General features: G+C 35.2%; 1 protein-coding gene across 3 annotated transcripts in view; it reads left to right on the plus strand.

Annotated features, from left to right (window-relative positions):
- LOC116178368 (oxysterol-binding protein-related protein 9) overlaps nucleotides 1–21,911 on the plus strand; it is a 55,716-nt gene that overhangs the window by 12,291 nt on the left and 21,514 nt on the right. For 2 of the 3 annotated variants that reach the window (XM_031497854.1, XM_031497846.1), the window contains 2 exons: nucleotides 137–337; nucleotides 2,983–3,084. In XM_031497854.1, coding sequence (XP_031353714.1) covers nucleotides 137–337; nucleotides 2,983–3,084 — 303 coding nt within the window. The remainder of the gene's footprint in view (nucleotides 1–136; nucleotides 338–2,982; nucleotides 3,085–21,911) is intronic. The other variant, XM_031497862.1, reaches the window with a different exon arrangement.

Consider the following 21,911-nt stretch of genomic DNA (forward strand, 5'->3'; position numbering starts at 1 on the left):
TGGTTTATCACAATAAAATTTATATAAATTTTTTCCCACGTAGTAATTTTCATTAGTTAAACATTTGTTGTCCTGCACTTCCTATTGGACTACTAAAATGGTAGTTTGTGTATTATAATCGGACGTTTTCTTTCAGTCCAAAGAGAAGATGATGAGGGGCGTGAGAAGAGGATGCGTTCGGCTGAAAGGTGCGGTGATTGGTATTGACGACGAAGACGAAAGTACGTTTACAGTCACCGTAGATCACAAAACCTTTCACTTTCAAGCACGAGACGCAGAAGAGAGGGAGAAATGGGTGCGCGCTCTTGAAGACACGATTCTTAGACACGCAAATAGGGTAAGTTTGTTGCGATACGTTTGGTCGCTTTTTTAAACGAATTTGATACATAAATAACATTTTAAATGCATTTTTTACCCTTTGTACACGGCCAGAAGAGCGAAAAAGGATCTTTCAACTTTGCTCAAACCTTTTAGTGACACTGTTTCAAACTCACACAAATTATAAACGGTCAGATCATAATCAACAAAATCTTTTAAATACGTATAACGCTTAATTGGAATTGTAAATGTCTAGCGGCAATTTAATTTATTAGAAACAAGCGGAATAATCAAGTTTACAACAAGGCCAAACAAACACATCGGCTATATTTGGCAATTATAGCAAAATGACGTTAATATAAAATGAATGAGGACACAGGTTCTTCCGCTTTGAGGAATCAATGAATTAGGATAACCGTATAAGTTACCAATTCGTTTCACACAAAAATAACAATTTTCGTCAATAAAGTTGCCACCCCCGCTTGTACCGAATTTGAAATTAATATTCCTACAGTTTATAGACTAATTTGTATCCAAAAAATTAGAATTAGTTTAGCCGAAAACTTTTAAAATGGAACTTGAACTCTAGTGCCGAATTAAGTGAACTTAAATGCGAGTACCAGTACAATTTTGTTCGAAACAATTTCGTTAGGATCGAGAATCCCTACAAGAACATCTAAAATCTGGTAGGCCACTTAAGGCAAGACCACAGGGGACAATAAAGAGAATTGAAAAGATAGTGTTGACAGATAAGGCCATGATATTTGCAGGATTCACGAGCCTTAAACAATTTGACAAGGTATATCCATGAGTGTGGTTTCCAGCCATCCGCCTTGTAGTCCGAATTGCCATCCTGGTACTACTGTCTTTTCCCCAAGTTGGAAACACGCGACGCCCATGTTGCTGTTGTCGACAATTATGAAAAGGTACCAAAAGAATCTTTTTATTGCTGCAATGGAGTGGCATATTATTCGTTGTAAATCCTCCTTACCTTACGTTTCTTATCGGATCGAAATTTCCCCGTTGTAAATTTTATTTAACGAAAAAAATCCAAATTTGTTTGCAGTTATTGTTATCAGGATTAATTATTTACCCATAAGCCAATCTACACAAATCGGTGCTGTTTAATAATCACGAATCAAACAAAGCAATTTAATTTTTACAATAAGACATTGAAAATTCAACAATAGCTTTCTTCGAGGCTTTCTTAAAACAATGTTTCCTGAAGCCGGTGGTTTCCGGAGCATACAAAATTGAATCGCTTTCTTCTGTGAAATAGATACTTCTTCAAATAGAATTTTCCTCTTCGTTATTTTCTCTTTTTCGAAACTAATCCACCCCAAGTTTCTTCTTGCCTATATTGCACGTCCACCGTTATTTTTTTACATTCGCTACATATTTTCCAAAGGTTACTATCTAATGACGTATGACATATTGATATTACCATCACATAAGTACACTTTGGTTTCTTTGTATCCTTGGAATTCTTTTTTCAGTTTCTCCTCTTATACCCTTTTTATAATTTAATTTTTTTTCCTTCTGTTGATGTTTTTTTCATTTTGTTGCATTGATTGTCTTTAATGGTGTCATTATTGTGTCAGTGTTTACAGATGTTTCAAAAGAAATACTGGCATCTAATTTAATGTTTTCTATACCCAAAAGACCCTCTGACGTTGACCTCTGGAGCCTTAAACTATTGTTCCTCACTTTTGTGATAGTTGTTTGTATTTCCATCTTTGGATACTGGACTCGTTTTAACATCTTGTCTTTCAGTGTTGAGATCATCTTCATTTAAAGCAGCCTTTTCTGAAGAATCTGATTCATCTCTATCAATAGATAAGAGCAGTTTGGCGGTTCAAATTTTTTTGCTCTCCTCCCTACAGTGACATAACATAACCGGTAATTGACCTGCGATCATCCACATTGTTGGCCCAATCACCATCCGCATAACCGATCACAATAATATCAAGATCATACTCTGCTGCTATTCCAACTAAATATCTTATCCTTAATAAATAAATTTGCCATTTTCAAACTGTCCACTAAAAAAGCCAAATCAAAATGAAACCGATGCGAAATTCGACAAGTTGGCGTTTTGAATTTAAAACTGATTTTTATTATTATATTGAATTTCATAGACATATCGACGATTTTAATGATATTCATTCAAATGCGCTCAGGCATTATTCGAGCGTGACGCGTAACGCTGTGACGTATATCATATATGACATGATTTTACTCTCGTGCAAAAACATACAGTGCATGCCGCGCCATAAGAAGTAGTCACTTCAAAAATTCTGGGACGCTTTTTTAAGAACATTTCTAGAAAAAAAACCTTAATGATATTCGTAGAAAACATTTTTTATATAGTCCTGGAAGTCTTGAAAAGTTACCTCGAAAATTACTGAGGAATCTTGGAAAGCTCATAAATATTTGATTACTTATTCATTAAGCATTACAAATTACGGCAAGCGTAGATTTTTCGAAATGATTTCTACTAAAGCAAACTGCCCTCCAGGCGGTACAAGTGGAATTGCTTGGAATTTCATTTCATTGCGATGTCTGTATCGAACAAATGAATTCTCTATATTTCGCTGCGGAACGGAAACAAATGTTTGTCTTTCATTTTATGCTACAATTACCTAATTGTAGTTTTCTTTACAGCTAAGATGGGATTCAAGCGCCCCGGTACCTTCAGTTAAGGACTTTGACAATAAAGTCTCAGAGGCCGATGCGTACCTTCAGTTGATGATAGAGCAGACCAGGGTAAGTGTTCGAAAACAATTTCAAAGATGGTAAAGCGCCGCCCAATTCAACCCTTCAATAATTTTCTTTTAAATGTGCGCTCGAAACGAAATCGGATTACAGCAACTTTTTACGTAAACCAATTTCCGTTTCTTTAATGATATCCATACGAGATATTGACGACGGTACTCGAAGAATCCAATTGCCTAGATTAAATTCGCCAAGATTTTTGCGCATTTTACAGTGTGAATATTTATCCCTTGAACATTGAATGGTAGTGATGTTAATAGGAGTATAAGTAGACCTGAAATGAATCTAATTAAAAATTAATTCCCAGGATTTCACGCCGATGAATTTGATTTATAATGCCCATAATAAGCTCTGGAAAACACAGAGAGACTCCTTTAAAAGAAGACATAACGTGCAATTTCCCTTTGTACACTTTTAAAGGGAAGCACATCAAAGCATTAAAATTTTACATCGTTACTTTTCAAGATATTCGCGCTTAGTCCTCCCCTCGCCCTCCCCATTTACACAATTTGTGGAGTATCAATGTTTAGTTACGGTTATCTAACCCGTGCATTTGAATTTTTCCAAAGAAATTGAGCAATAAATTTAAAAAAATCATTATGCTGACAGAATCGCACTCGAAAATAGAGAAATAAATTACTATGCCGCTGCGTTATACAACAAACATGTTTGTCATTTATTGATAGTAAAAGTGTTTTACCATCCAGTGACCATAAGCCACCAAATTTTGTCATTTAATTCAACAAACTGTTTAATAAAAAAGAAGCGAAATTTCCTGAAGCACTCACCGAGTTTTTTTGGTCTTAATTGCGCCTGCGTGCGGGGTATGTGTATAACCAAGCCTCTTTTTATTCCAGTATTATTATTTAATTTTGTATGTTTACCAAATAAATTTGTGTTATTGTCAAATGTCAATTCATTAGCTGTGCTTAATCGAACCGATTGTGCGACCCAGATAGAAACTTTAATTAATTCTTTGGAATTGTCGGGAGTTGATCGATGCCGCCGTGTCTCCGAAATTTAATAAAATTCAACTTTGATTTGATTTGAGCTAATTGGACAGGTGTTTTGTACGTGGCACATAACAGTATTGTTTTCTAAAAATCCCAATAGACACCGAGGCGCTATGAATTATCATTAGTCATCGGCGATAATGCTTATGTGATGCATTCTGTTCGGGAAAAAGATATGACCAGGGATATGACTGAAAAACCGGAATTTCGGATTTTGTTTTTATTTTTTTAAAGGACGTCTAGCCATGGTATTAAAATTTCATTCCAAAAATTAATTGTTACAGAAATTTTTTACCAGTGCCGTAGAGATTAAAATTAATTTTCTGTAAGTGGGGTTTCCAACCCCTGTAAATGCAACAAATGTAACTAAACCATTCCAATATCGAAAGTTGCAGGTGGCTGATATTTTTACACTACACGCTCTCGTCCCTCTTTTGTCTAATGCATAAAGAATTCATGTCCGAATTTTGTTAAAAACTAAAGATCATTGCATTGTGCATAATATGTTCATATTCGTCATGTAATTTGTACACTAAAAGGCATCATCGGTGAACGGAACAATATTGGTTTTCAAAAAACAGGTTTTCCGCAATAAGGATGTCTTTAGGAACACGAGTCGTATCAGGAATCTGATGAAAAAAAATTCAAAAATCAGCATATGAACGATTAAAGCGCAATTTTTGGTAATATAGATCAGTATTTTATTAGCAAAGTTTAAAATTGTCGATCTCACGAGTAATCTAACTCATAATAGACTAGAGCCTGTAAATCTACACTACCAGAAAGCTTTTAGTGAAAATTTGATGTCTAGGGCAGCAGCCAGACAACCAGCCATAACGAATATAATATCGTATTTCTTTTTTCAAAAATAGGGATGGGTTAGAAGAGCCTGGCCCAATTTTGAATAGAAATATTGTTTTACTTCCGTATTGGGCATCTGGATAATGCATTTCGGCGTTTTTAAGTGAAATTGGTGAATTTTTTTGGCAATTCCGCCTTATTAATTTACAAACCAATCCAAGAGTCACACCTGCTCTCTGGTTGCCGGAAATGGAATTAAAAGATTATCATAGTAGCGTTGAGTGGATAGATCCTTCATTCTACAGTCTGGGACAGCTAAAGACTGCCAGTTTTTAGTAGTTAATGCTGAATATTATAATTCAAAAAGAAGCTGCGCCCCTTGGACATGAGCATTTCTTGCAATACATTTCTTTAGGATACGTTTTGCCTCGCGTTTTGCTATGGTTTAACCAAACCGGCGAACAAACATTAAGTGGGTCGATTTAAAATCGCCGTTCTATAGAAGGCAGCTTTCACAAAAGCAACTTTCCTAACAAGGTACTTTAATAAAAAAGTGAAAGAGCTTTACAATTTTCCATTTAGCTCGTATGATTTAGAAGCTTATGGAACTTCCCTTCCACTTTGATTAACTACTTTGATGTTTTACGTGACGTAATACGTAATAGAATAAATAAAGTCAAATGTGCTTCAAACTGTCCATTGAAAATAATGTCAAACATCCAGGAACAAGGAACTAATTCAACCAATAAAGTAAACGGAGCACCTATACTCAAAGTAAACAGCGGATCAGACAAGGGATCTCTCGCCTCTCCAGAAGTTAATCATTTTCCTAGTTAACACGTAGATGCTATTTTTAACTTACATTATGCAAGTCTGACTAGGAAGTTGAAACTCGACTTATTTTGTTTCCGCAAAAACAGAACTCGTGCGTGTTCAGCCCGAGTAAGGGTTATTTTTCGATGACAAATTCCCTTTAATTGAATTTCGATGTATTGTCGTTTATCCCGATAAACGATCTCGATGGAAGGAAACAATGCTGTGTTTTCCGGGTTCGTTTTTTTCCTTATGCGTCATCAATTTTGAATTCGATCAATAAGCATATTTGACGACGACGTCTGGTCGTCTCTTCAAGCCACGTTTTAAATTGATTATTCATAAAAACCCTCGTAGTTTTATTTGAACTTGTTTACAATTGCAATTATCGCGCTTCGTGCTGGCAACGAATATATATTTTAAAAATCTCCTCTCAGGAGACTAAAGATGAGCAAGTCGAAATTCAAGGCGATGATGATGGTTTTCTACCACACGTCACTCGCATCCGCATTGGTAGTATTGGAAGTTTCTCAAACCCCACGGATAATTTTGCTCATAGTTTTAGAAATCCTGGAAAAAATCTGAAGTTAATTCCAAGTACATACCAGCATACAAGAGTTTGTGGTATGATTTTATTATCAGGGGTTTGCTGTAAAGGGTAAGGATAAGGGTATGTCTTCCTGGATGACAAAATTTCGTGGTTGCGTAGACGGAAATCTCATAACACTGGCAACGGCTGTCAACCCTTACGATTGCTCTTCACGCTAAACTCTCCCACTGGAAAACTTGGTCGATGGACCCTAGCCATACAGTCATATGATCTACTATCGGACGGGCATGCGGAAACAATGGCTCACAATTTGTCACGGGTACAATTTTTTAATTGTGGGCAGTTTATAGAAAACGATGGAGGATTTTAACTTTTGGAAATACAGTGAAATGTTAATGGGGCAAGTTTGAAATCTGGGTAAAGATTAATACTCTAATATTCGGAATTTTTAAAAAGGGGGGGGGTCTAACTTAGCGTTTTCAAAAGTTATTTCCGGAAGTGCGTCCATTTTGAAAATATTTTACATCGATTCGGCCTTCGGAGTAACTCCTAAATACAAATTTTTAAAAACCTACCTATTTTACTTTCTCAGAATCGTTTAACTAAAGCTCCCAAAAAAACACCCTGTATAGTGTTTCTGAAACACTATAATGTTTACGGCGCATTTTAGCGCATGATGAAAGGTACGATGTAGTAGAAAAAACATGTTAAAAAACGTAACTTTTGAAAACGTTAAGTTAGCCCCCTTTTTAAAAATTTTTTTATGGCTTAACCGTAATGGCGCTAGCTTTAATTCAAGTGGCGCAATTGAGCTCATAACCAGATGTATCAAGTGGCACAAATACCGGTAGCAAAATGCGTTATGGGGAATTCCGCTCACTTGCCCCCCCCCCTCCCCCCCCAAAATATATTTAAGGATAACCAAAAAACAATAATGGCGCAAAGATATCTTTTTACGGCGCATTTCAGCGCATACCTGAGAGTACAATTTCGTATGAAAAGATGTTAAACAAAAGTAACTTTTAAAAACGTTAAGTTGGCCCCCCCGCTTTTTGAAAATTTGTCACGGCTTAACCGTAATGGCGCTAGCTTTAATTCAAGTGGCGCAATTGAGCTCATAACCAGATGTATCAAGTGGCACAAATACCGGTAGCAAAATGCGTTATGGGGGATTCCGTTCACTTGCCCCCCCCCCCCAAATATATTTAAGGATGACCAAAAAACAATAATGGCGCAAAGGTATCTTTTTACGGCGCAGTTCAGCGCATACCTGAGAGTACAATTTCGTATGAAAAGATGTTAAAAAAAAGTAACTTTTAAAAACGTTAAGTTGGCCCCCCCGCCCCCACTTTTTGAAAATTTGTCACGGCTTAACCGTAATGGCACTAGCTTTAATTCAAGTGGCGCAATTGAGCGCATAACCAAATGTATCAGGTGACCTAGTTACAAGGGACAAAATACGTACGGGGGGGGAGGGGCTACGTTCACTTAACCCCCCCAATGTTTTTTCGGATTTCTAAAAAACGATAATGGCGCTAGAGTTATTATCGGTGGCGCATATGAGTGCATAACGAGCACATTCATTTCAAAATAATACGACTATCAAATCTCTCAGTGGGGGGGCCAAGTTAACGGACACATAATATACAGGGTGCTTCATTTCAAATAATCAAGTTGGCAGAACGATATAAACATAACTTAAAAATGTTTAGATGAATTCTTCATTCTCGTACTGTGAACTTTTGACAATATTCCGAGGCTTCCTTTTCGAGAGACAGATCGTTAGCATTCGTCGTGACTCGTGGGGCACCCTGTATGTAATATGGCTGTTAAGAAAAAAATTAAGGAGGGATAGTCAATTTTGAGACTTATTGGAGGGAAACATTTTGACTCTGCGAAAAATCATTGGTTTTGTACCCCCTGACGCCCAATTTTTTCACTATCCCCAGATGCGAGCAACAATGGTCATTTAGCCCAAACTGTATAGCACTAAAGTTGTATAATCGAATTCCCATTTTCACAATGCTCTGAACGAAATATTTCTACGAGCCACAAATGTATTTGTACTTAAAACGCCAGTTTGTTTGTAAATACCCCAAGCTTAACTTAATTTTTAAACAAACTTCCCTCTTTATAATTTCATCTGATAATTCTTCGTTAGGAAATTGAATTTCCTTTCATTCGCCACTGCCTGCAGCGCTCTACCAAAAAGATTAATTTAATTATTTTTGCAGAGGAATGCTTTAGGTTTTTTTTTTACATTCCAGTATCTTGTGGAAATCTACTACCATTGAAGTAGACATAAAATATTGTAGTCATCTAGTTTTGACGTTTCATTTGCCAGTGACTTATATTACGTTTTTGCATTACTTTTGTTAGTCTGGCGTAAGACGTCGGTCTTGCTTCTAACGCTACCGCCCCTATCATTTTTACTGACATTTTATCGTCTGAAAATAACGTTTCGGACATAAATTCCCTTTAGTGCAAGTATATGTCACGACTTTTATTGTTTGAAAATGGCGATAGCCTAGAGGTATCTCATTGCTTGGGAAATATTGTTTTATTGGTATCTTTTTTATGTCGCCATTAATAAGTGATTGTAATTTGTGTGAGAGTTGGAAATTTTTTCAATGTTACAACTAAAAATCAACTTACAATGTATTAGTTGTGCTGCAACGCACATTAGTTTTTTATTGATCACCTTATGATTTCAAAACGAACGTAAACCTTACATTACATTTCCACCTACCTAAATGAACGTGTTCTTACAATTTTTTTTAGCAAAATTACAAATTACAGTGCTGTATTTTGTGATTTTTTCTAATGAGTCACTATGTACACTGTCACACTGTAAATTAATCAAATTAATCAAAACACAATCTGCAATGAAAATGTCGATACGTTGAACTAGAGGGATGCGATGGTGCAGTTTTTGTCGTAAAGGCGAAGAATACGATGCGTTTGGTCATTTCCCCGTTGAAACTGATCACTGTGTAGTAAATAAGTATACCTACTAACTTTATATTTAAAGTTGCCAATCTATTGATGGAATGCTCATATGTGAAGGAATACTATTATTATCAAATTTGACGTAATTTATTCATCGCCATTTTTAGATCTCAGCACATAAAGCTTTCTCGTTTATTTACCTGCACTACTTAGTACCTACTTCAAAATAATGACGAGGTACATTCTTGTTATTTTTATGTTTTATTACGTTGCGACATCGTTACGTAAATTCTCCCCCGGGGTATAGTTTAAATTTTTTGATAATACTATCCATTTATTTCTCAGTTGCCAAATATTTCCTTTTTATACCCTTCTGTCCCACGAGATTTGGTGATACGATTTAAACACGCCGCTGTATTTTCACACGTCATTATTTTGCTTGCGTCCTTTGCTATAATAAAGCTCAATAGAATTTGTATGCTTTTGAAAGGATGTTGCTGGAAGCTTAGTTGTTTTAACCTCGTTCGCTTTGCAAATATCTTGAAAATGCACCGTATGGCGATGAAACGATGAGTGTAATCCAAATTTCCTTCCATTGCACTTACTCGAGGCGATTAAAACATTTGCTTGAAAATCGCCAGCGTAACGTTAACGGGTAGACGTATTTTACATCGTCTGGGTAATTATTTCGTAGGATGGAAATTCTGAATTTTTCTTTTCGTATACCGACGAGTTAATTGTGTATACGTTTTTTTATATAACTCGCACACATTTTTTTGTTCATTCGAAGCGTAAATCTCATTACTGCCCTTAGAATAAATAAAAGTCTAATAAATAAATTCATTGATACCTAATAATTTAAAGGTAGAAACATATTGCATAATATCAACGTAGTTAGGTATACAGGGTGTAGTATCTAAGGCACCATAATTCTTTTACCATAAAAGATCCCGAAAAAATTTCTTGGAGCAAAATTGAGCGCAAATGCCGTCGCCAGTAGAGTGCTCATTGGCGTATCAATGTTTCGTTTTTTATTGGATTACCCATTTAATTACAGATTTTCAAAGCACTCGTATCTTTTTATGTATCTACCACATTGCTGTTGCTATGCGTTGGGCCACAAATTGTCTCTCTAAGCACGACTGGGTTCCGACACAACAATAAAATCTTAACAAATTCCGTAAATGCCAATGAAATCACTACTCAAATTTTGCATAAAATCGGAAATAACATTCGGATAAAAAGAAATTAAAGAAATCTGACACAGCAAAATAAAATTCTACCTGGATTTCGAATTGGCATTCAAATTGATACATAATTAATTTATAACAAAGAAATTACAATAATTTATTTTAACGCATATTAAAAAGAAAAGAATACAATACACCCCGTTTGCAAAACGGTCGATCCAAAAACAATTTAAAAGATCTCAAAAAGTACTCGCAATTCTGTTAATAATAATCCAAATAAACTGGTCAGGACAAAAATATGCGATGATCGGCGAAACGCGAATGCCAAAAAGGCGAAGGAAAACTTACAGAGTACCTCGAAGTATATTTGGTCGTTCATAAACAATAAGCGTAATAATACGCGTATACCAGGGATAATTAAGTCATAAAATTAAACTTGTTTCCTCATTGCTTTGTTAACACGAAGACGACTACGTTTTTCTTCTTTGACACCACCGCCGGAACTGATCGACACCTGCGTGGCTTATCTCGCACGTGGCATTGTTTATCTCACAACCAAGTAATGTTTGTCCGATGTTAACTTTTTCCTAACAACTCACCAGCTAAAAACTTTCAACATTACAATTAAATGCTCTCTTATGCGTTTAAATTTATCATACAAAATAAATACAAGAAGTAGAATTAAATAAATTAAACAATTACCTTCTAAGTTTACAATAAGAAACTAGCATTAAAAATGACAATTCAAGAAATTTTTCCCAGATCTTATGAAATACCTTGAATTTCTGGGTTTGTCATTGCATTGGACAGTACAAGTTTTGCGGCGTAAATTTTAGCTAAGGTAGATCCGTTACGTAAACTATCGTAAAGAACAAGGTAAAGTACTAGAGCGAACCGATTGAACTAATTGAAGGCAAAATTCACTTGATTTCTATATTGTTCATTATACAGTTTTCCGATTGCAATTTGCCGAAAAAGAGAAAAAGAGAGCTCATTTGTTAATCAGTAACTTGGTTTTAATTTAAAAAAGCCCCCGCGAGAGTTAGTAACTTCATCATTTACCTACGTTCAGATTGTAATCGAATCAGTAATTATAAAGAAAAAATTAAAATTATAACGAGTGAAAAGGTACAAAAGTTACATAGAAGTTAAAATTATGAAACCACCTCCGAAATAAGTCCAATTTTCCTGGGCAGGTCCCTGTCTCGCGTAGTCCTACATCAGTTTAGTATGCGCATAGAAAGTACAATCTGCAATAATTAGAAAGTATAAATTGTGCACAACTCTTGTGCAGATAAAGCCCATTTTTTAAAACCGAAATAGCTGAGTAATTGGTTGGGTTATAAGGCATGCTATATTTATAATAATAATAATAATAATAATAATAACACACAATTTAAACATAACGAAAAACTATTTTACAGATCACTAACACAAAACAGCACTAATGAAAAACTCATTCCACCATCTCTACACTCACTTCAGCAATACTGGTTTGACTTATGGACCAAAGACATTAAACACAATCCACACGCCCCGTGGATTACCACAGAAACCACACGCACTGAATACATTACCCCTATGAATAACACAAACATCACTACAACAGACATCATTCAAACTATTAATCACTTACATAACTGGAAAAGTCCAGGCATTGATAACATTCACAACTTTTGGTGGAAATATTTTACCTACACTCACTCTTACCTTGCGCAACAATTTACTGAACTTCTTAATTCACCAGATCGCACTCCTGCATTCTTTACACAAGGTATCACTTACATGCTCCCAAAAGACAACAATACACAAGACCCATCTAAATATAGACCAGTTACATGCCTTCCTACAATATACAAAATCCTTACATCATGCATTACCAACAAAATATACCAACACTGTACTGATAACAACATTTTATACGAAGAACAAAAAGGGTGTACCAAGTGTTCCAGAGGCTGTAAAGAGCAACTCATTATAGATTCTGTAATACTTGAACAATCCAGACATAACAAACGAAACATACACACTGCATACATTGATTACAAAAAAGCATTCGATTCAGTACCACACTCTTGGTTACAACAAGTACTCTCAATATACAAAGTCAGCAACAATATTACACAATTCCTCAATTACATAATGTCATGTTGGAACACTACGTTAACACTTACACTAAACGACACAAAACTTATTACTGACCCAATACAAATTAAAAGAGGCATTTTTCAAGGCGATTCTTTAAGTCCGCTTTGGTTTTGTCTTGCTCTTAATCCACTTTCATATTTGTTAAACACTACTAACTTTGGGTACAATATTAAACACAACCACGAAATACATCACAACATTACACACCTGTTTTACATGGACGATCTTAAATTATACTCTTCCACAAGCATAAAACTTAATCACCTTCTACACATTACCGATACATTCTCACGTGACATACAAATGGACTTTGGAATTGATAAATGTAAAACACAACACATCACAGCTGGTAAAAGACAACTTTTAGATTATGAGCTAGAACAGGGTAATTTAATAAATTCCATGGACGAGAATGAAACTTATAAGTATCTTGGTTTTCAGCAAAATACACATATTAAACATACGAGTATAAAACAAACACTTATCACACAATACCTACAAAGAGTACGCAGTATACTTAAAACAAAATTACACGGTAGAAATACAATCAAAGCTATTAACACTTATGCCATACCAGTGCTTACATACTCTTTCGGGATTATACGTTGGACAAATACAGATTTAGAACAAATACAGAGAAACACACGTACACTATTAACAAAACACCATATACATCACCCTCACTCCTCCACTATACGACTTTACCTTCCTCGTTCGGAAGGAGGTAGAGGACTTACAGATATAAAACTATTACACCAAACACAAATACACAATTTACGACAATACTTTTATAACAAATCAGATACTTCAGTCTTACACAAAACAGTAACATATGCAGACAAATCTTACACACCACTTAACCTACACGAAACTAATGTACTCCCACCCACATCCAAACTTACATACATCACAAATAACATACAGACATGGAACCAAAAGCCTTTACATGGACGATTTCCACAAGAGGTTGGCCAGGATTGTGTTGACTCTATAGCAACGCACAGTTGGTTGTCTGAATGTGATGTCTTCCCGGAGACTGAGGGTTTCATGTTAGCAATACAAGACCAGGTCATTAACACACGCAACTATAAAAAACACATACATAAAGATAAAACAGTGACAAATGATTCTTGTCGACTTTGTTCACAAACATCAGAAACAATCCAACATATAATATCGGCATGCACATTGCACACGACTTGCACAAACTGAATACAAACATCGACATGATCAGGTAGCTAAAATCATACATCAAAAATTAGCACTTAAACACAATCTCATAACAGATACGACACCATACTACAAATACACGCCACAGATCATACTCGAAAACAACACACACAAATTATATTGGGACAGGACACTACTCACAGACAAAACTATCCACAATAATAGACCAGACATTACACTTATAGATAAAACACAAAAATCCATTTGTATTATAGACATTGCCATCCCCAACACTAACAACTTAACTAAAACACATGCAGAAAAACACCGCAAATACACCGATATAGCTATCGAGCTTAAGACGCAATGGAGAATGAAATCTACTGTTATAGTTCCCATTATTCTTAGTGCTACTGGAGTTATACCAAAGACAATACACCACAATTTACAACTATTAGGTTTAGACAAAAACACATACAAACATTTACAAAAAGCAGTCATTATCAACACATGCCATATTGTTCGTAAATTTCTAAACATAACACAAGATACTACATACAGAAATGATCCACAACGTATACATGTAAACAACAGTACTCGCTCACAACACGGTACACAACATACTGTAATATCTCCACCTCTAACCCAAACAAACACACAAATACAACTTACCGAACAAACAAGTACAACAAATGATACAACATATACTACAATCAGAGATTCACCTCTGAAGCAAACCACATTATCACAACCCATTAGTATTCAACCCAAACGCAAAAGCCTAAACAGCACTTTAGACTCACAACATGACACACAACATACTGTAATATTTCCAAACTTAACTCAACCAACCACACAAACACAACTTCCTGAACAAACAAACGCAATAAATACAAGTAACGCAACACGCACTACAAAGACGCCCTCACCCACACGGCCTAGCACAGCTAAAAAACACAATACTCTTTCTTCTCAGAAACACACCACGTTATCACAAACACAACCGACTCGTACTCAACCCAAACGCAACAACCTTAACAGCACTACAGGCTCACAAAATACTGTAATGTCTCCACCAATAACCCATGCAACAACAGAAATACAACTTCAAGAACAAAGAAACACCATAAATACAAGTAACGCAACATGCACTACAAAGACAGGTCCATCCAATAAAGTTACACGCCCTAGCACAGTTAAAAAACACAATACTCCTTCTTCTCAGAAACAACCCACTCGTATACAACCGAAACGCAAAAACCTTAACAGCACCACAGGCTCACAAAATACTGCAATATCTCCACCAAAAACCCAAGCAACCTCACAAATACGACCTCAGGAACAAAGAAACACCATAAATACAATTAAAAAACACAAAACTCCTTCTTCACAGAAGCACACCACGTTATCACAACCCACTCGTATTCAACCCAAACGCAAAGCCAAAGAAACACTTACACAATAAACTCCATTTAATAAAATTACAGGAATTATTATAATGATTTTTTTGTTTTGTTTTGTTTTCCTCTTTCCTGATAGCGTTGGCTATTGTGCCCATCAATAGGTATGTTGGTAAGTACGAATTACATACTATCCCTAGATGTCCAATGTACGTGTGTGATTTTTTTTTTTTTTTAAGGACCCTACATAACTTCAGACACAGACACAGACACTAATCGTTACTTGATTTTAATCCGTGCGATTAGTTAACCAGGCTAGACCTGAGTTCTCACAAGAAACACCGACCATAATAATAATGCCTTTATTGAGCTACACCTTACACGAAAAAAAATTTGTTTTTATTACCAACTACTCACTACTCAAAGGGCGGAGTTCAGATTGTAATAAAAATTATTACTCCCTGCTCTTCCACTCAACCCATCGACGTTTTCTTTCTCGGTAGATAATTAACGGGGTGGGGGCGCTTTACACATAAACATTTTTGTAGGTAGCTTCCTCCAACATTTTCGAGATACTCGCACAATTAAGTTTTTACATCGCCAGTAGATGTGTCTCCTCTAGACGATATTTCCGCCCTTTAGAGTACACTCCTACGACACTCCGTTCTGCAGATATTTTCACTGAAACTTTTGACATGACCAATAGATCACTTCGTTTTCAAGAGATTCGCTTCGGCTTCACCAATAGAGATGTCTCGTCCAGAAGATTTATTTTGCAAATTTACACGCGTTTCATTATGATGTTCATACCGGACTTGTAGCATTAATAACTAAGTATAAGTTGTAATGTTCGGATTGAAACATGATCCTTGCAGGCCTACTATAATTAGGGGCAAACTCGAGGGCAAATGACGCAATCTGCTGCTTAATAGCATGCAAGAATTTTAAAAGTGTTCACTTAAATGGTTTTACAAGGAAGTATAGAAGAGTAACTACTGCATCGAAAGCTTTCGACACGTGTCATTTCATTTATACCCACAATGAAAACCGTTCCTTCCTGGATTCTTTTAAATTAAGGTTAATCCGGCTTATTTAGTAATTATACTACACGCCTGCCACATAATCTAATTACTTAATTTACAAATTCGTGCTCTACTTGGTAGGATAAAATTGTATTTTCATATGCGGTTATCAAATATTGTCCTTCAGCTCTAGCATAATAAGGGTGCTAACAAAAATATTTAGAGGGACGTGGAACGTGCGCTTTAGTTTTTATATTCTGTAATGAGTAATGTATCTAACGTGGTTGTCTTTATAGAAGAAATTCTAAAATTTAACTGGCCAAATAAGAATGGCACGTGATTGTTGTGTTTAGAAAATAATTAGGATAGAGTTAGTTGTTTATATAAATGTTGCCAGGAGAACGTGCTGGAAATTATTTTTAGTTTAAGGGGATGCAAGAAGCACAACAAAACATGAAAAACGGAATTTCTTTTATATTATATTATCGCAAACATTTGAAAAACAGTGCCCCTATATTTTTCTCCGACTTGTAAAATGAGGAGTCATCAAAAGATGGTATGAAAAATTAATTTCAAACCTTCCGTGGGAAATTTTCAAGTTTTAATTGTGTCCAAAAGATTTCCGATTCGTTGGCTAAAGGTACCTTTACACTATCATACTTCTCATGTGATTTGTCATATGATAAGTAACAAGCATTTAGATTTGTGTTTACACTATACTATTTTTGGTATTATGGCTGTCATAAGATAAATCATAAGGAAATAATATAGAAATAATACGTAAATCGTGGAATAGGGATGTTTCATTTCTGCATGACAAATGACATGACTTATTTTAAATATCCAATTGATCCCGCCCTTTTTCGCATTTTGCTGTTGTACTTATCTGAAAAAGCTGAATACTTGAGTAAACCAGTAAACTTTTGATTATATCATTGATTATAGGTGTGTATAATCAATGATTATAGGTATATTAGTTACTAATGAAAGCATAAATTACATAAACAATAAATCGAGCAATAAATATTAACGAGTTTATTGGTATTTGGTTGTCTGGTTGTAGTGGTGTTTTCAGACACACATTGTCAAATAGTCTCTTGATTGGTAATTAACCCTTCAAATGTTTGGGGTAATCTTTCAAATAAGGGTACACTTATCCTTAATCTCGACCAAGGGGACGACTCTGTTTGCTTTGTAAGCTTTGTTAATGAAACGCATAACGGAGAAATTATTTTTAAAATAATTGTTAAACTTTTTTCGTTAAAAATGATTTTTGAGGCACTTTAGAAATTCACCTATTTGTGCTTTACAGGTGATTTTTTTGAGTTAAGTTAGCCTGAAGGTACTTTTTTGTTGAATATTTATTGTGATAATTAGCGATTTATTTTAATACAGAAGTTAACCGCACAAAATTGCTTATTTGCCAATTTATTTAAAATTTTGCGGTATTCCGCAAATACCGGGATCCCGCGGGATTAACATCTAATGGATCCCGCAAATACCGGGATTGAGATTTTGCTGCGGGATTGCATTCCCTAGCTGTAACTTTTGAATTAGTAGCCCAATCTTGGAACTGTTTGAAATTATGGATTCTACAGGCCACGTTCTATAAGAAAATTTTTTTTACGGGTCGATCTGAGACAATTTTTTTTCGGGGCAAAAAAAGGCAGTGTATAACCTTCCTTTTTTCCAAAAATCGACTGCACCAAAATTTCTCGGGAAAACACTTTTTCTTATTAATTTTGGTGCGTAGAATCCAAAACAATTCGTACTTTTTCGATCAGACTTCTCAATCAAAAGTTATAGACTAAGAAACCAATTTCGAAAGAAAATTCAAAGGGCCGTAACTTTTGAACTAGTAGCCCAATCTTGGAATGGAACATTTTAATTTAGAGAAGTTATATAGGTTTCGTAACTTCTTGTATTAAAAGTCATATGAAAAACCTGTCAAGTGTAAAGTAAAACATTAAAGCTCTTACGAAAAATATGTTGGTATTAAATATCATATAACATATCATATAAAAAATCATGTGAGATATATTATAGTGTAAAGGTACCTTAAGAGAAGAATTATCGCTTAAAACTCCCGTTGGCCAAGGGAATAAGGGGTTGTAATGAAACGTTTAATCAATTTAACCAGCAGTTACATTGACAAGAATTATACTCGTATGTTCTTTAGAACGAAGTCGCAGTGACTAAATCCTAAGCTTTTCTCGTTTGTGGGTTCCGTTTATGAAATACCTACCTTTTTCTTATCACACTTCAAATACCCATAAACCAGTGAACTGTTCTTATCTCTTACACAAATATTGCACTATTTACTTATTCTTACAACGTCGTTTTTGTCTGAAAAGTATATTGCAGGTTGTCAATAAAGCAATTTTCTACCGACGTTGTTTATTTGAAGTTTGCGTAGGTCTTGTAAATAAGGGGTAAATTCCCTAGTATGATGAAACATTAGTCATGGAAATTTTTTTAATTAAAAAACCAACGCCATGCTAATATTATCTCCAAATTGTTCACGTGTGCACTTTTTATCTGGAAGGTTTCTAAAGTTAATAGAATTTTTACAGGTTGTTTGGGGGTACACCAGGATGTCTATTGTAAGTTTTCGACCTCGATGACCGTGTGCTAACGGGGAAGGGGGAAAAATACCAAAATGTTCGAACTTATCCCAGTTTTTTGCTTATATCTCGTAAACTAGGAATATTTTTCGTGTCATAATTCATAGTGCATTACAAAGTTGTGGGGTATTACATTTCCTAACATTTGGCTAGTGAAACGAATGTTACATTACAACATTAAAATGAGGGATTTTTACGTGAGGGGGAGGGGTCGAGAAAGGGGGCCATAGGTGTTCCAAGATGAGTGATTAAGATAATTAACATCCAAATGATGGTAATAATAGATCCAATGCCTTCGTTTTTCGGTAAGTTTTTGCCATTTTGAGAAACTTTGTTTAAGTTTGATCAGTTGTATTTCAGTTAGTATTGGGTCTAAAAATTCATTTCACCAGTCAGATCTTAGCAAATTTAATGTCCTACACGTTTGTAATGTACTATAATACAAACAAATATTCCTAGTTTACGAGATGTTAGCGAAAAACTGAAATCAGTCGGTAAGTTTTGGGGTTTTTGGCCCCCTTTCAAGTTAGGACACGGTCCTCGAGGTCGAAAACTTAGGTTAGACATTCAGGTATGGGATGTACCTGTAAAAATTTCATTATCCTTGGAGTACTTTCCCAGTTCCCCCTATTTTTCATGATATCCACTAAGGACAAAATAATATTCTTTCCAGATTTGCTTTATATCTTGCACTATTGAATGAAACGAGGTTTGACCACCTTAAAAAATGACCCCTTTTTGCATAAATGATAAATATATGGTACTATAACATCCCTTGACCTTGCATACGCCTCATAGTATATACAGGACTTTTCTTCCTCCCGGCGCCCTAGTACTAAACCAGAGTTCACTTCTTTCGTCCGTAGGTAAAGCTTCTAACAATAATAGAGATTTATTGCCCAACGGACCAGAATATTCCAATTACAGGACAATACATAATTAATAGATAGTGCGCAATTATTTAGTGTACCTAATAAGAAAAAAGAAAAAGAAAAAACACAAGAAAAACTCATCATAACTAAACAACAACAAAATAATTATATCTAAAAAGCAATTTTAAAGCCGCCTGGCTGTCTGTACTTTAGAGATTTTTCTATTTCCAAGATTACTCTCTAACAACATCTGGACCCATGCGTTAATACCAGGGTTAATACCAAAGATCTCTGTCTGTAATATTGTATGCGTATAGTAAGCTGTGTTGACTAGTTTTGAGGTCCCTTTGCCCTGTTCCCACTCATCTCTTGTTAGTACCATATGGCAATTTGGGAAATGTGTTTTCTTGATCCGACTCATTTCCATGACGTGTATTTTAGACGTCTTACTAAGAATTGTGTAATGTCTTTTTCTAAAGAGCCCCACTTCAGCGTTAATCTGCTCTTTTCAATGCATCCGCTGTTTAACTTTCACTTTATTGTTACTATTTCCAAAAAGTGCATGTAAATTAGCAACTTGAGACGAAGTTCAGCTTCGAGGTAATTGTTAACTGCTGTTACTTAACCTCATTCGTGGCGTGCTGGAATATAAAACAGCTTTTTTTTCTCAGACTTGACCCCTCTGTTCGAAAGACTCGCATAGGAGCTTCAAATAATCCCGATTGAGGTCCATAGAATTAGACTTAGAAATTTCCTTTGTTTGTTCTTGGTTAGATTAGAGGCCATGTTTATGATTCTTAAATGATTTGCACCTCTGACTATGGAACTCAGCCTTCGCTTGGCCCGGAAGTTAAGTAAAATTGACTGTTAAATTTCCACTCCTTTCCTCCTCTTTTACGCGCGAGCACAAATTATGCTATTATTTTATTATCAAGTTACCCTCCCTTGAAGTTAATTATGACTATACAAGACAACGGTATTTTGCATAAATGCCTAATGTGATTACATTTCATGACTCCGAATATTTGAATATTGCAATGCTGTTATGTGATGGGTTTCGAAACACTACTCTGTCTGCAAATATACGATTTTTTATGTGTCCCCCCGGATGGTTTAGATTCACAATTGAACCCGATCGGATTATAGGATTTAAAAAAAATATTTTTTTCGTTGAACTCGTGTCCAAAGCTAACTCTCTAATTCCTCTCATTCTCGTTCGTACATCAAAAATTCCATCGCGGTTTCTCCCTCATAATTTTTTGTTCTGAATGCAATGTTATTTTATTCAATTAACTATATGTTTCTCTTCCGTGTATAAAGTATTTTCAAGACCCAATTATTTTATACTGCTTTGATGGGTGATCAGTTTTAACATCGTTAGAACTGTTAAGCAGATTACATCCGAAGTAACGCTCAAAAATGAAACATCCAAGTTTAATTACAAACTTTAATTTAAAATAATTAAATTCTGTTTTAATTCATGCTGCCATTTCACACACATACATGCAAATTGCCGTTAATCCCTTTAATTCATTTCACTATTTATTAACTTGCGCCGTTTTACTTCATTGTTTGTTCATTAGAGATTGTTTCTTGAATATTTCATTCAAAGTTCTTCTCGAACAGTTTCATGCAAATGAAACATGCAGGTATAAAATTAATTAAAACTTTCACCCTACTCCGCTTGTTTGCGTTTCTTTGAATTTAATGAGAATAATTACTTTATCTCGCTGCCAGAAATGGTTAAGTCGATTATTTATTATGAATATTTTTTTAGGAAATCAATTTTATGATAGTATTATACCAAGGGACTAAAGTGTCTGTTTTAAGTCCGATGGTGCAGTGTTGCCCGAAATGAAATTGGCCGCACTTTAGTCAAAGTATTGTATACGATATTTTTGTACCTACTTTAGTAATCCGCTACAGATGCTAGTCAGAATATTTCAAATAGTTAACCAAGATTTTTCAATTATTTTCATTTCGATCTAGTTATCCATGAAAATGATAACAGTACATAATAGTATTTAAAACAATAACTGGAAATAGGCTGTTAACAAAACACCATCATTAGTTTTCTGCTAATGCAGGTCCCTGATTAGTGATCGCTCCTCCACAACTGTCTATCCCCTGGTCTTCTCTTCACTCCTTCATATCCTTCTTCTCCCTCTCCCTCTCTTTCAGGTGGTAACTAATTTCGTGGAATTATTCTTTTGTTGCTCGGTCCAGAATTGCAATGGAATTTATTTTTTCGAGTTTTCAAAAACTA

The sequence above is a fragment of the Photinus pyralis genome, unplaced genomic scaffold, assembly GCF_008802855.1.
Source record: "Photinus pyralis isolate 1611_PpyrPB1 unplaced genomic scaffold, Ppyr1.3 Ppyr1.4_LG1, whole genome shotgun sequence".
NCBI classification, from domain to species: domain Eukaryota; kingdom Metazoa; phylum Arthropoda; class Insecta; order Coleoptera; family Lampyridae; genus Photinus; species Photinus pyralis.